Here is a 14,798-nt window from a genome sequence, read left to right on the forward strand (position 1 = left end):
TTTGGGATGGCACCGTAGCATGAACGTCAAAGAAGGACGATGGAAACTTCAATTTTACGTTTATCGTAGGCTTCTACCGAAGTAGGCGAAGCTGGTTCCACTCCAGGGATCCCAGCTAGTAGGAGAGGTGCTGGAAGAAATATAGGCGGGAGGTATACTCAGACATTTACAACGCATACATGAGTTGTGGGAGAAGTACGACTCACATGGTATCTTGTGCAAGGAATTCCTCGAGGAGATAGGGGAAAATTATGGCTTAGCGACTAAACAGCTAAGTGAGAACAGTCATGCATTTTTTTATATTGGGAAATGGACCTATCCAGATAACCTGCATCTAGTCAAATTGTTTTAGTGCAACGTAGCCCATAAATTATGGCGGTATTCTTGTCGGTAGTTTATCTAATTGTAAACCAGTCTACACAAGAAATACAGATTCTGGAAATGTCAATAATTTAGTGCAATTCCTCACATTTGTGCTTATTCCTTTTGTTCAAGCAATTTTATTTAATACCCAGTTAACTTTTATAGACTAAACACTTTGCATATAGTGATCAAAGGTAGCAAAACCGCCCGAGCGGCGGTGAGAGGTGCAGTGTACACAGCCGATTAAAAAAAAATTCATCTTAAGCCAGACAAGGATAACAATTTATTAACATTAGCAGATTCACAATGACAGACGATTATGTATACCAGTTGGTCCGCATTGGTCCAACAGCAACATGCAATAAAGTACCAGATGTGATGAGGTTTGTTGCCTATTTTGACCATTATTGGATATTTTATCTAAAAAAATAAACTTCCTATGATTGAATGAGATGCCAAAAAGACAAAATTTATTCTGGTTATTATGGCCCTTATCCAAACACCTAAGGAAATTTTATACAATGATCTTGGCGAGTTTTGATGTAGTACATTCAGGGTTTCCGCCAGGCCTTTATGGCTTGTCAGGCCCGACGTGTCTTCCACTGGCAAGGCTAATTACCGACACGTGTTAATTATGCCGACTTGCTTTAATCCTTATCAAAACAATCATCAGTTTTGACAATACGCAGTTTCGCTGCGATTGCAATTGTTGCAACGGTTGACTGACAGCCAGAAGGCGTGTCGGGACTATTACGGCATTTGTTTCAGCCATTCAGGATCGAAGACAGCATGAAGGCGTGTCGGTGAGGATCAACGCTGCTATTAACCAAACTCCTCCTATTCTTTATCAAAATGAGAATGTGTGAAAAACACCAATGTTGTAATTGCGACCTTCATCCCTAATATCACCTATGAATGCAAAGTAAACAATAAGTGTTAATTGATATGTGTCGTTTTATTTTGTTTATTGATCCCGAGTCGGTTTGTTAATTGTTCTTTTGTTTACCAATTATTAAATTGAAATTGAGAACCGTGTTAAGATATCTGTGTTTACAAGGGTTATATGCTATGTCGTCGTATGTAATTGAGTCGCGTTCCCGTCTTTAGTTTTGTGTAAAGTTATATTTTGTGTTGCTTATTATTAAACTTTGATTTTTTTTATCGTTCTTTTAATTTATTTTAAAAAAGGTAAATAAATCTGAAAATACTCATAACATTCCCTTTTAGTTATTATTTAGCCGACCCGGCTTGTAAATTATTAGCTGTTGCAGCTTTAAATACACCCACGAGCAGTCGCTTTGCTCTGGGCTCTTTTGTGTTCCAGCATGCAGACAGTGTGTTTTACACATTTTGCTGTGATGTCAACGGTGTCAATATAAATAATACCCGCATCAGTGCTCCAGCTAGGCCTAAATAGCAGGGTGGGGCACCCCGCTGCCCTTTTCAAGCACACTGCTGCCCTTTACTACACCCTGCTGTGCCCTTTTGTTTGACAGAGTCAATTTTCAGAAATAAGTATGAAAATAATAAATATAAATAGTTTTGACACTAAATTAAAGAAAACAGGTAAGGTATTCATAACCAACTATTAGGATTGAAAGTAATTACAACAAATACACAATAAGAATTCAACATTGGCCCTTGCAAGTGCCTGATCAAGGCTCATTGAAAGTGCCCTTTTTAACCTAGCACCCTGCCCTTTTCAAATCCTGGCTGGAGCACTGACCCGCATTAAACGAAACATGAGTTGATCAATACGGTATACGATCAATACCGTCGATATTGTATTGTCGGAATACTCAAGAGAAATACCAATAATAAATGAAGAGTAACAATTAAACCTTTTCGCAAATATTTTTAATGTAAATCGGACTTGAGTTGGTTATTCTAAATTATAGGAACATAACTGTAAACATGTTTAAAATGCAGGAAATTGCACCATTTTGATTACGAAAATAAAAATAAAATCAGCGTCGGGAGGGGACACCCCTCCCAAACCCGCACCTCCCAACATGCCTTATGAATTTCCTGGCGGAAACCCCGAGCTTATAAGTTTGTATAAAACATATTTGGTTAAAGTGTTAACATCTGTTAAAGCACAGATTTGCAATCATATAAATGGTATGTCAAAAATCATTATATTATGTAATTTGATGGACAGTCAATCACCCATCAACTTATTCTACGGAGGCACAAATCCTGAACACCTTAAACACGAACACCATTAAAAAAAAATTTGCTTATATTATAGGAAATGATGTAGAGACATATGAGTGTTTTAGTTTGAACTGAAATGATAACAACCTAATAACATAAAAAAAAACTTGATTTGTAATATCTTGCCAAAAGTCTAACTCCTGTAAATGTACATGAAATAATGATTAATGATATTGCTATCTTAATTTACCACCAATCTGCCAACATACATTTTTTTTAGCTGTTTATTAAGCGCAAGTGAAAAGCGTGATTTCTATTAATAAATATCTTAAATGTCGGTCAATATAACTGAGAGGCCCAAAAAATGTGCTCTAAGTCCTGTGACGTCATTCTCCCGTGTGTTACATTTTGACCCTTAAGTGGGCTAGAAGTTAGAATAGTGGATGGCCTCTTTTAGGAAAAAAACTCAACCAAACAATACAATACTTCACAAGTGTTGCTGAGGCAAGCTTCTGTATAGATCTAGATCGTCATATTATTGATCGCCGTAAATAACCAAAAAAAATGTGTGTTTTAACAGGTGATTGGGATTTGTGTACTGTGCGGGTTTGTACTGTCAACCAGTAATTGTTAATTGATGATATTCACTGTTTTTTGGGTTTTCCCAATCAAGTATCATTATTTTAGTGACATTTCTTAAAAAGGAATATTCTGTTAATGGTTCTGAATCATGGCAAAATTGAATCAAGCATAATTAAGAGTTACTTATAAACTGCAAACTTAACTTTAGAAAATAAATTGCCCCCACCCTCCCCCTTTGCATGGATTCAGTTTTTCAGGTCCCCAAATTATACTTTCTTTTGGAACTGAGATCATCATTTTATTTTTCAGATTGGAGCTTGGTCTAACTCGTATTGGCCGGGGTCAACATAACGACTTCTATCTCGACTCTTTAGTGCTGAAAAACTTCATTTCACGTTCTCATGTGGAAATTTTTGGGAAAAAGAACGAAAATGGAGAAGTAGAATTTGTTCTAACAGATAAGGGCCTGAATGGGACCTTTATCAATGATATCAGAGTGAGTAATAGAAGAGATTTCTTTGTGAAAAACATAATTATTTTTTAAAATATTAAAAAGGTTTGAATCAAGAGGTTTTTTTTTATATCAGATTTGTAGTTAAACGGTTGGATTTATGTTTGCCGAATGTTGACAAGTGAGTTTGCAATGAAAGGAAGTCTTTATTATTCTTTCTTAGATGTTTTTTCCACAGGGTATATTTAGCAAACAGCAGTGGCTGAACATTTATTTATTTTAATTTATGAGAATCAGATGAACCTCAGTCTTGAAACAGAGAACTACTCACCAACTGGCTGCCAGAAAATAAACTAAAATGTCTGTTATTCATCAGAATTAAATCATGAGAAGCGTTTGATACATGTTAAAGTTTCGTCAGGTTGAATATGTTCTATTTTTGCAGACCCACAAGACGTGTATTTTAGAGCTCGGTGATAAGATCACATTTGGTCACACAAATGGCTATAAGATCCAGCCTGGCAGCTACGCTGAGCAACCTACATCAGAGTTTCAGTTTGAGGTAAGACTCGATTTAGTCATATGAACGGCTTCAATATCCAGCCAGGCAACTACGCTGAGAAACTTACATCAGAGTTTGAGGTAAGATTCCATTTAGCCATGTGAATGGCTACAATATCCATCCAGGCAATTACGCTGAGCAACTTACATTTCACTTTGAGGTAAGATCCAATTTGGTCACGTGAACGGCTTCAAGATCCAGCCAAGGCAATGTCACTGAGCATTTTAAATCAGAGTTTGAGGTAAGATTCCATTTAGTAATGTGAACAGCTTCAAGATCCAACCAGGCATCTATGCAGAGAAACCTACAACATGGTTTAAGTAAAGATTTCATTTGATCACAAATAATGTCCAATTTCAATATTCTCAAACACAAATGTTATTGAACCTCAAGGTTTCATCTCATCAGTCACAGCACAATAAACTACCAATTTATAGACTGGTTCATTATCTTAAATATTAATAATGCTGATAGAATAAAATTCAAAATAGTTATTTTTTTTAATTATGTACAGCTCAGTCAAATTTAGAAAAAAATGAATTCTGTAGATCAATCTTTTGCATAATTGATAAAACTGAACATTTGTATTATGTTTGTTAATCTAAAACTGATCAGTAATAATGGGGGAAAAGCCGGTTTGAACCAATAATGTAACGATTGCTATTTCGTTCTTTCCAGTTTCTTAGAGCCCCAAAAAGCTCAAAGACATCAGAAATGTTCTCAGAGAGTATGTCGTCCCCGAACGCTCAGTGTGAGGACTCCTTGGATTCAGCCCCAGATCTCAAGAAAGAACAGACAGACCGTTTATTCCTAAGTGACATCCCTAATAACACTCAATCAAGTGAAAACAGCTCAAAATCTAAACAATCTCAGTCACAAACACACAAATCCTCCTCACGTGCTCGTAGAGACAGCAGCTCTCAGTCAGAGAATGAATTAAACACTTCCAGGAACAGTTCTTATTCCAAGAGCAGCCATAGTAAAGGTTCAGGGAAACGTAACTCTGACAGTACCAGTCGCTCTCCACAAAGGGAGGCAACTCATAACAAGAAGAGAAAAACTTCAGCAGGCAGTTTGAAGCTTTCTGAAACTGTTCCTGCTCAGGAAAGTGATGAAGTGGACAGTGAAAAGAGTGGTAAGAGTAGCAGTGATATGAGTGACAGTGAAGAAGAAATGGAAAAAACGGCGTAAACCTAAGAAGAAAGTGGCAAAGCGTGGAAAGCCAAGGTAAAGTGGTGGTCAAATGAAACCTGCCCGTAATGTTATTATAATAATTCAAAATTTAATTTTCCTTTTCTTATCATGGAAAAAAACTGCTGACATGTACAGTGTTTTTTGCAATAAAATAGGGCTATAGCTGTCATTTAACATTGCTTACTGAGGTGGAAAAAGTTACGAAATGTTCTTAAATTCTACATTTTAATGTTGCTTGGTACTTTCTGGTATTAACCCTACATTTTCTTTATATTTTCCTACTCTTCTTTCTGCTGCTAAAAATGCTCCTACATTTTCCTACTACTCTTTGGAACAGTGCTGGAAAGCCAGGGGCTGTATACATCCACTATTGTCTCAAGTCTGAGTTCGAGACTGGGGCTCAGAAAACTAAATTCTAAAATGTTTCTAAATATCTATAATATAACCAAATTTGACAGAATATAATATATATTCTTGATTGTAGAACACATTATTGATAACAGATTCACTTCTGTTATAGCATTTTACTCAGACTCAATATGTTACTAAATAAACTATGTATTAATGGACACATTTGTTTTGCATAAACAGGGTTTTAGCATAAATCATTTTAAGGCATTTATTAGTTTAAAAGCATGAATTATTCCTACAATTATTTAAAATGGGACAGGGTACTTTAGGAGAAAAGGGCACATTGTGTAGGGCTGTGAAGAATTAGAACATGATGAATTTCACATTAAATGTTAGGAATTGTGCTTATTTGAAGTTGGTATCAGGATGAAACTGCCAAATATGTTTGTCAAGTTTGTATGAATTAATAATTATATTTTTAGTTTTAATTAAAACAAAGGAAACATTTAATTCTATTGTATTGTGTCTTAAAGGCGAATGAGTGCTTACAAAATAGAACAGAGTGCAGCACCTTCCATAACTCTTCTGCTAAAACCCTAGCATAGTTTACCGACCACCATAAGCAGCTTCTTAGAATGTGTATGGTAGCTTTAATCTGGTCAAATAGTTTCCAAGCTTGATATCAGGACTTGCGTTAGAAATGGGGCTTGTTTATCCAAATGTCTGATTTCCATGTCTGTTTATTGCTAGCAATATTTGAAAAGACAACAACAACTTAATGTTTCAGTGTGGAAAAGAAGCCAGTAAAAAGTAAGAAAATGGTGGATTCAGAATCAGACAGTTCAGAAGAAGGTATGTGAAGGAAAACAAAATGTCACAATAATAGACAGAATGCAGTAGTTCTTCTCCCTAGAATATGCTTATATTTATTGCCTGCTTTCTATAGATCTTATTAATATACTAAATTGTTTTAGTTTCTTTTTTTCCCTGTGTACTAGGCCATCCATGGTATAGTGTTGAATCTGCAGTAAAATGTGGTATGGTAAATCTAAATTCATTACGATTCATAAATATACAATAAAGGAATTAAAGAACTTTTATTTTTTCAAGAATTAAAATTTTAAAAAATTTAAAATTATTATTAGTCAGTTATTAAAACAAAATACTTGCAGATGAAGAGTCCAAGCCAGAAGCTGATCAGCGGCCCAAACCACCACCTACGGCTAAACTGAAGCCCGGCAAGAAAAAACGCATTGGTTTGTTTGCTTGCCCTTTTTAATGAGAAAGTCAAAAGAACCCGTACTGACATAGTCTTCTTTGTCTGACAGTAACCCTGTCATAGCCATCTTTCAAGTTTTGTCTGCCTTATACTTAAATGGTATGCATTGATACAAAGTATTAGTAGGTAGCTTTTATCAGTGATAATGCTCACATTGTGCGAGGGTGCCGTTTTAGGACAGTGTAAACAGTGACACCTTAAGTCTTATGAAAAAATAGCATGCTCTTTGTCAATCCCGGTAGAAACACTGACTTGATATGAGGCAAAATCATGTTTGCAAGAATTAAGATAGAAATTGCCTTTGAATATATACATACATGTACTTTTTATGCAAAACATTGCAGCTTGTTCTCTAATGATAAGATCTGAATTTTATTAATGATACAACTTTGCTTCATTTTAACCTTACATCATTGCAGAAATCTGTAGTGTTATGTGTAAAATAGCAACTATGAACCAAATATCAAATACAATTTTATAAACATGACATGTAAATATATCATATGCACTCTTCAGGAAATGACGCTCCAGCTATCGGGGGTCGAAAAAAGAAACGCAAGGGGGGTAAGGCAAGTTCTACCCCGGCCCTGCCAGACCCCCCTGCCCCACCAGCTGATATTGAGCCTGATTTGGACTGGTATGATGAAGATAAAATTGATGTGCCAGCCATCGGGGGTCGTAAGAAGAAACGTAGGGGAGGCATTGGGCCCCCTGCCCCAACAGCTGACATTGAGCCTGATTTGGACTGGTATGATGAAGATAAAAATGATGTGCCAGCCATTGGGGGTCGTAAGAAGAAACGTAGGGGTGGCATGGCAAGTTCCACCCCGGCTCTGCCTGACCCCCCTGCCCCATCAGCTGACCTTGAACCTGGTGTGGAGTGGTATGAAGATGATAAATGTGATGCCGCTGACTGTAAACGGCCAAAGAAGAAGAAAACCTCTTGGGTAGGTCATAGTTACGGGAAAAATGTGTTTTGATATGACGAGAATGGTTGGTTAGATAAAGTCATAGTTTGATTTACTGCATCTTTTTACTGCATTTTCTTATACAATAAAACAAAATTATTGCTATAATGTGAGTCTTAATTACATGGACAGTTGACTTTTAGCTCGACTGTTCGAAGAATAAGTGCATTTAGGAGGGCTATACTACTAAAAGTTTTAGGGCAACGTGGCATTTTCATTTATAACATTATGGCCCCTGATTGACTTAGAAACTTAGGGCACATAGTGATTCTGGTTTAAATTCTAGTTGGGATTTTTACTTATAACTCCCATACCCTTCATTCAGTGGACTTCATACTTCACATAATTGTTCATGGCCATCACACAATTAGGTTTCATAACTTATTAATATCTTAAACACAGACTATGGCCCTTGATCAACTTAGAAGGTTGGTTTAAGGTTTTGGGGAAATTAGTGGTATAAACTCAAATCTCCCATAACCTTCATTCAATGGACTTCATACTTCACACAATTGTTCTAAGGCCATCACACAATTTGACACATAACATATTTTCCTATATACATTGAAAATATGGCCTTTTATTGACTTAGGAAGTTTGGTTAAATTTGCTATGATTATTTTTCATTGTTTTTCATATTCTCATTAATATGCTACTATCAATCATGCTTACTATTTAGTTATGTACCTCATACAATGCAGCAAAATAGTCATGTGCACTGTCAATATCTTGATGTTTTTGACAGATATATATTACGTCATTAATGCATTCTTTTCTAAGACAAAGCGGCATATACTTGAGTAGACTGTCCTATGACAGCTCTTGTTAATACATGCTTTGGATTATTTTTCTTTTCTGTTAAATCAATCAATTCAACTTTTCACATTCACGCTTTCAGGTTCAGTGTGATGATTGTGACAATTGGTACCACACTGTTTGTGTCGGGGCCAACTACAACGCGCTGAAAGACAGTGACGCACACTTTAACTGTGGGTGTGAATAGGGGAAATAACGAAAAAACAGGATGTATAAAATGTAAGGGATGGAGCTTAAATAAATATGGGAATGATGAAAAAAGGAGGATTGCTGAAATACATGTGATGGAGATTATAGTGAAATGGTGGAAGTACAGGATAGATGTCATCATGATATTGATGGGATGGAGATAAAATTGTTATAGCTGGGTAAAGAAGAAGGGGATGGGAGATGATAGGAAATTCACGGAAGGAAAGGAATGTTGATTAAAGGAGCAGAGAGGGGAACACCTTGCGTGATATGAAGTTGGAATACACAACATTGTGATTGTCCTTCTTTAATAAAAATAAGTATTTCTTTGTGGCTGGAAAAACAGAATTTTTGAAAACAAAAATAACTTGCACATTTCCTAGTGGTACAAAAAGTCATGTATGATACTGAATTGGAACTGTTATTTAGTTTTTATGAGTTATCTCACTGTTTGTGGAATGTGCTTATTATTAAAAAATAAGTGAATTATTTCATGTAACAAACTTCTATCATAAAAAATGTTCCGGAGGTTTTCATCTTAAGTAAAAATATGTGACAATTCATGTGTTGTCAGAGAGAATAATCAAAGCTGATCAATGAATATATTATTTGTATTCTTTTTAATAGGGTCAAATAGGTAGATAGTACTTAACTGTTAACTGGTAAAATTGCTGTTTTATATTAAAGGCAGAAAGGCACACTCTGACGAAAAGTCCCTTCCATTACAAATTTTTAAAATAATTCTTAGTCTTAAGAGTAAGTGGCAAGTACATTTTATTAAAACAATAATACCATTTGCCTGGAAGGTAAAAAAATAATTGCGGTTTTACATGTACACGTAATTTCAATGAATATATTAAAATCAATCAAGGTTTGTTCAGCTAGTATAGTATAAGCACACATCCTTTTTACCAAGGCGAGTTACAGTTTGGTTGTTGGTCACTAAGTGGGATTTCTCTGTTTTCCCCCACAACACAAGACCACACCCTCGCTCAACATATAGAGAGTCACTTAGTATACGTTTATATAACTTTCTTCAGAAAAAAAAGTTTAAACTTAAAACACATTTATGGTGCCCAGGTGATGAAGCAGTTAAATATTACATTTTTTTTAAATTTCAAGCTAGACTCTGCTTGAAATTCATTTAAAACATAAACCTTGGTTGGATGCAGCTGGTGATATTCCTACAAAGCTTGCGCTCTTAACATATGAAACTTAAAATAGATCTTCAGGCTTTTTTGTCCAAGCCAAAATGAAATGTCCCATTTTAATTGTGTCACTTTTTATTGTTTTTAAATTATTCTTATCACATCTTTCGTATAAGATAATTATTTGAGAACCTTGATCTTTGCTTTCCTGCCTTTTGTTCAAACAGAATTTGCAACCACCGAATTATCCTAGACAGACCACATACTAAAAAGACATTTAGTTTTCCAAAAACATTAAGTGTGAAACTAAGCATGTGTTGATAAGTCTAAAGATCACTGTAGATTAATTGTGTTAAAATCTATTTCTGGTGTTATACTAGTATTTAATGTGTTCAGAGTGTGAAATAATCCTGTTGTGTAGTGTGTAACATTATCATGTAGTTATCATATATACACTTATACATTAGAGAGAATTATCTGTTATTTAATACCACATTTTCAAACCAAACTTTAACGGCGCACAATCAATTCTTTATAAGTTGTCCACCGGTTAACTTTTTTCTAGTTTGCCTATTTAGGTCATTGATTGGTCAATAGAAACTATTGGATAACTATTAACCAATGAGCAACTATTCTGGCTAACTTTGATAAAACCAAAGAATTTACCAGTTGTATACGATTTGTTTATATTTGGCTCGGCCTCACAAGGTATGGCCAGTTGTTTATTTTTGGCTTGGCCTCACAAGGTATGGCCAGTTGTTTATTTACTGTTCTCATAAAGATGAATGATCATGTTCTGCAAACCTCATTTTAACTACTTCATTGAAATATACCACGAGAAACATAGCATTGTCAGGAACACATTTTCATAAGAGCTTATTTGTCTTGAAATGATATATATTTGGAATATATATTGTATATGTAATCATATTTCTTTGTATAAACAAACTTTACATACATTAGTATTGTTTTGGTGGTCATGTGACAATTAATTCTTAGTTTTTTTAGATCTGATTATAAAAAAGTTAACTGTCAATAAAAAAAAATACAGCAAAGCATTTTATGTTCAAAGTTTGATACATGTTCTGTCAATAAGTTAACTCAAGATTTTTTTCTAATAATTATGAGAAAAATCATGTATAAACAAAAAATCATTTGTACATTGTAACTTTAAAAAAAAAAATCAAACCTTAGACTGTTTTTTTCCATAGTTTCATGATTTCTCATTCAGAATGCATTTAATGATTTTTGGAAAATGTTCATTTGAAATATTATGTGATAGTTCAGTAAAAAAACTCTGAATGATAGTCCAAGTAACTGATTATATCCATTCTGTAACGTGTGGTTATCAAGTGGGATTCTGTGTTCTAAGTTTTGAGTTTAAGGCATTTATGTGTAAATTATGGTATGATGGTAGTAAATGAGAGATATCATAGCGTCCAACTTACATGTACCAAAGATCATTGGCTCTTTTATTGCATAAACACTTGGTTAAATATAGTGTGACTGTGCACAGAAACAACCACTTTCTTATTTGTATCATGCTAACAATTGATATAAAAATGGCAGTTACTTGTATTTTTTCAGAAAAGTGCGCCAAATCATATGCCATCATAGCCTTATTTCTGATATAACAAAATCTCATTTTTAGTTAACTGATAAATCTCTATAAACCACCTGAAAGCAGATAATACAAGTGGTAACAGTGTGTATTTCAAGTTGTATCATTTGTCATAGTGTGTAGTTAATGTCATTTACATTGTGTCATGTTATAGTTACACTTGTATGTATATTTACGGATTTGTTAGTTTTTAGAGAGTCTATGTTTACTTTTGTACTGTTGTGTAGTGCTATTATTGAAATCGGCACCAAATCAGAACTGATTTAATTATTTTAACGCTCTAATGAATTCATTAAAACCTATTGTTCTTTCAATTTTATTTTTTTAAATAATGCTTATTGTTTTATCCTTTGTTATTGTAACATCAACATAACTTTTCGACCCTTTTTAGGTTATCTGTTGTTGTTTTTCAAAGAAGAAAATGAAGTATCATAATAGCGTTTGTGATATTGTGCAAAAAAATAATATTTGGTCAGTACATGAACCTGGGTAGAAAATGTCACATTAAATCCATGTTCAGTTATGACTCTCAGTTATTTAGCTCTGCCGGATTGATTGTATTTTTAGTCTCATAGGGCAGAAAAGTTTCAGTTTTCAACCTGTACAATTAAATGAAGTTTTCTTTTTTGAAAATTAGTTACCGGTATATGTTTTCAATGGCAGTTTGTCTTTGCCTGCCAGTAAATACAGGTTTTGAAATAGGAACCTGACATCAAAGATAGAATCAATTTGGTAGAGCCTAACTGTTAAGAAATCCCCAACTCAAGAAAAATGCTGGCACCTGGTTGTTAAGCTCTGGTATAAATTCAAGTATGGCAAAATAGTTGTCAAATTAATAGATTCCTTTCATTGATATATGGGTGTCTATGTCCATGCCTCCGCCAAAGGTATTGCCAATAGTATCACACAGTAGGATTCATATTTAATCACATACAGGGCCTACTGTTTTTGGTATGCCAACTAAATTGCTTAGAAGACCAAACATAACCCCTATGATGGTTATAGGTTTAATGGGTTAGTGCTGATATGGCAACTGTATTTTCTCAATATGTGGAATATGTTTAATACGAAGTAAATGATTTTTTCATCTGATAACCTGGTTTTCATTTTTTTTCATAATAAGTTACCTAGATACTGCAATTCATCTGCAAGTGTGTTGCTATTTGTGTGCTTAATCATGGTTTTCCTTGCATACACACATACAAGAGAAGTTGAAATTCTAGTTAACACAGGCGTTCAATACTATATTGCACATACCACTGTGTTTTGTCTCACAATATTTTAGGAAATATACTGTATTGTATTTATATTGGTAGGATATTTTATAATGACTAAATAACTAAGTATGAATGTGAAATCTTGATTGAATAACAGTTTCAAATTTAAGGTGCAAACATTTCTTTCACAAGTTTGTTTAGACTCTCCTTTTGTAACGCATTTGTTTCAGAACCTGTTCAGATATTCATTACGTCTTCAGCATTTTGTAGTTTTCAATAAGATTGATTCGAGATGGAAACTCGTGTATTGTTAGTGCTGTAAAACATACGTGAGTGTCACTTTATGTGCATGTTTCCAGATGAAACCTTGCAAATAAATCAATGATATTGTGAACGCTGTTGTTATTCGTTACAGGCAATTGTTGTTGAGGCGCTGCGCTCAAACACGCAAGGAAGTGATTTGCTTCCATCAATTTAAACTATAAGACGTTTTTTGTGTGCAAATTGCTGCATAATCTAGAAATAAAAGATCATTTTCGCATTCAAACTTGAGACAAATGCGAATTTCTCTGAGAAATGTACTTCCGCTGAAATGAAAGTACGTGTTAGTTCACATGTTGCATATGGACTCGCGCACGCTATAACACTGAACAAAAACAGTAAGCACCAGGCGTTGCAGTAAAGGGACAGGGTGCTATATTCTGGGTGACGACGTTAGGTATGCCGGATTCCACTCCTTGATCGAACTGGATTTGGATTCCAAACTTCCAAACTAACATATTAACTTAAATTATTTTGTTTCAGTAATAAACTGACTTATTTACAAATAAGCCGTCAATATGGCAACGTTTTCGAAGAACACACAAACAATTTCGAGAGTTGGCCCTTCCGTAATCTGGTTAGTGTAATAGTTAGATGACAAAGTAAAATCGTAATGAGTAAGAATGGATGGAGTAGGCGTAGCGAACGAACCCTTCTAAGTTATTAAGACTTTACTTCAGGATAACAAGCTGACTTAGAATACAATCTTATTTGCTGACACATTGCCAACACAAAATCTGCCGCAGTGAGTGTGTAGCACCCGCAAAAGTTAAAATTCTTAACGCTTAAGCCTAGTATGTAATGCGTGCCTATTAGCCAGTTCATTGGCTGAACATGACGGTTCCACTGTAAGGAACTTTGGTTGTCAGAGCTCTTGTGAATGATATAAATGGGAATCTGTCCGGCAATCCTATTGGCGGATGCATAAGACTGATATTGCTATACATGTTGTATATCCCTTTGGTGAAGCTAAGCTGTCATATAGCCTTGTTGGGTATGGAGGTCCTAGGTTTTCTTGAAATGCATAAAAACTATATATACTAGCACTATATGTTCGGGTGTGATATGCTCACACTTCACTTGTCGTTTACTTGACGGGCAATCTTTGGAGCCAAAGCATTCTGTTATGCTTTGAAAATGCTCCTACGCGTCTACCGTTGTAGTGCCAATTAGTTGATGGAAAATGGACGTCGACGTTGATTTTTTCTTTCCATTAGAAAATTAGAAAAACGGTTAATTAACAAGGCATACCCATTGTTGTGGCTCCCATAAGTGTCCGCCATGATTGATATTATATATACATGTAAATCATATTTGTAGTACTTTTCATACCGCATATGAGATCGTGCTTGCATTGAATGTCTTAAAGCAACGTAAATATGAACTGCTGGGGAATATAACACTAGCTGTCCTTATTATTCCAAGAACCGATCTTATTACATCATTTAATATAAGGCTTCACTTAACCCTACCTCCACTGGCGGTACATTTATATACGTCTCTTTATGCGTTACTTAAAACTAATTTGGAATAAATTACATATACATAAATATTATGTATGGAATTAAAGCACTCACTC

At 34.8% G+C, this 14,798-nt stretch overlaps 1 protein-coding gene across 1 annotated transcript; it reads left to right on the forward strand.

Moving 5' to 3' along the window:
- Positions 1-375: 375 nt before the first annotated feature.
- On the forward strand, positions 376-13,292 carry LOC128203346 (uncharacterized protein C01G6.5-like). The gene is given in 9 exon segments (XM_052904726.1): positions 376-746; positions 3,412-3,598; positions 3,999-4,115; positions 4,794-5,293; positions 5,295-5,342; positions 6,448-6,512; positions 6,833-6,916; positions 7,456-7,886; positions 8,806-13,292. Coding segments are annotated over 9 exon segments (1,614 nt in total). The 5' UTR covers positions 376-669; the 3' UTR covers positions 8,911-13,292.
- The last annotated feature ends 1,506 nt before the right edge of the window (positions 13,293-14,798 follow it).

The sequence above is a fragment of the Mya arenaria genome, chromosome 9 (genome assembly GCF_026914265.1).
Source record: "Mya arenaria isolate MELC-2E11 chromosome 9, ASM2691426v1".
Taxonomy (NCBI): Eukaryota; Metazoa; Mollusca; class Bivalvia; order Myida; family Myidae; genus Mya; species Mya arenaria.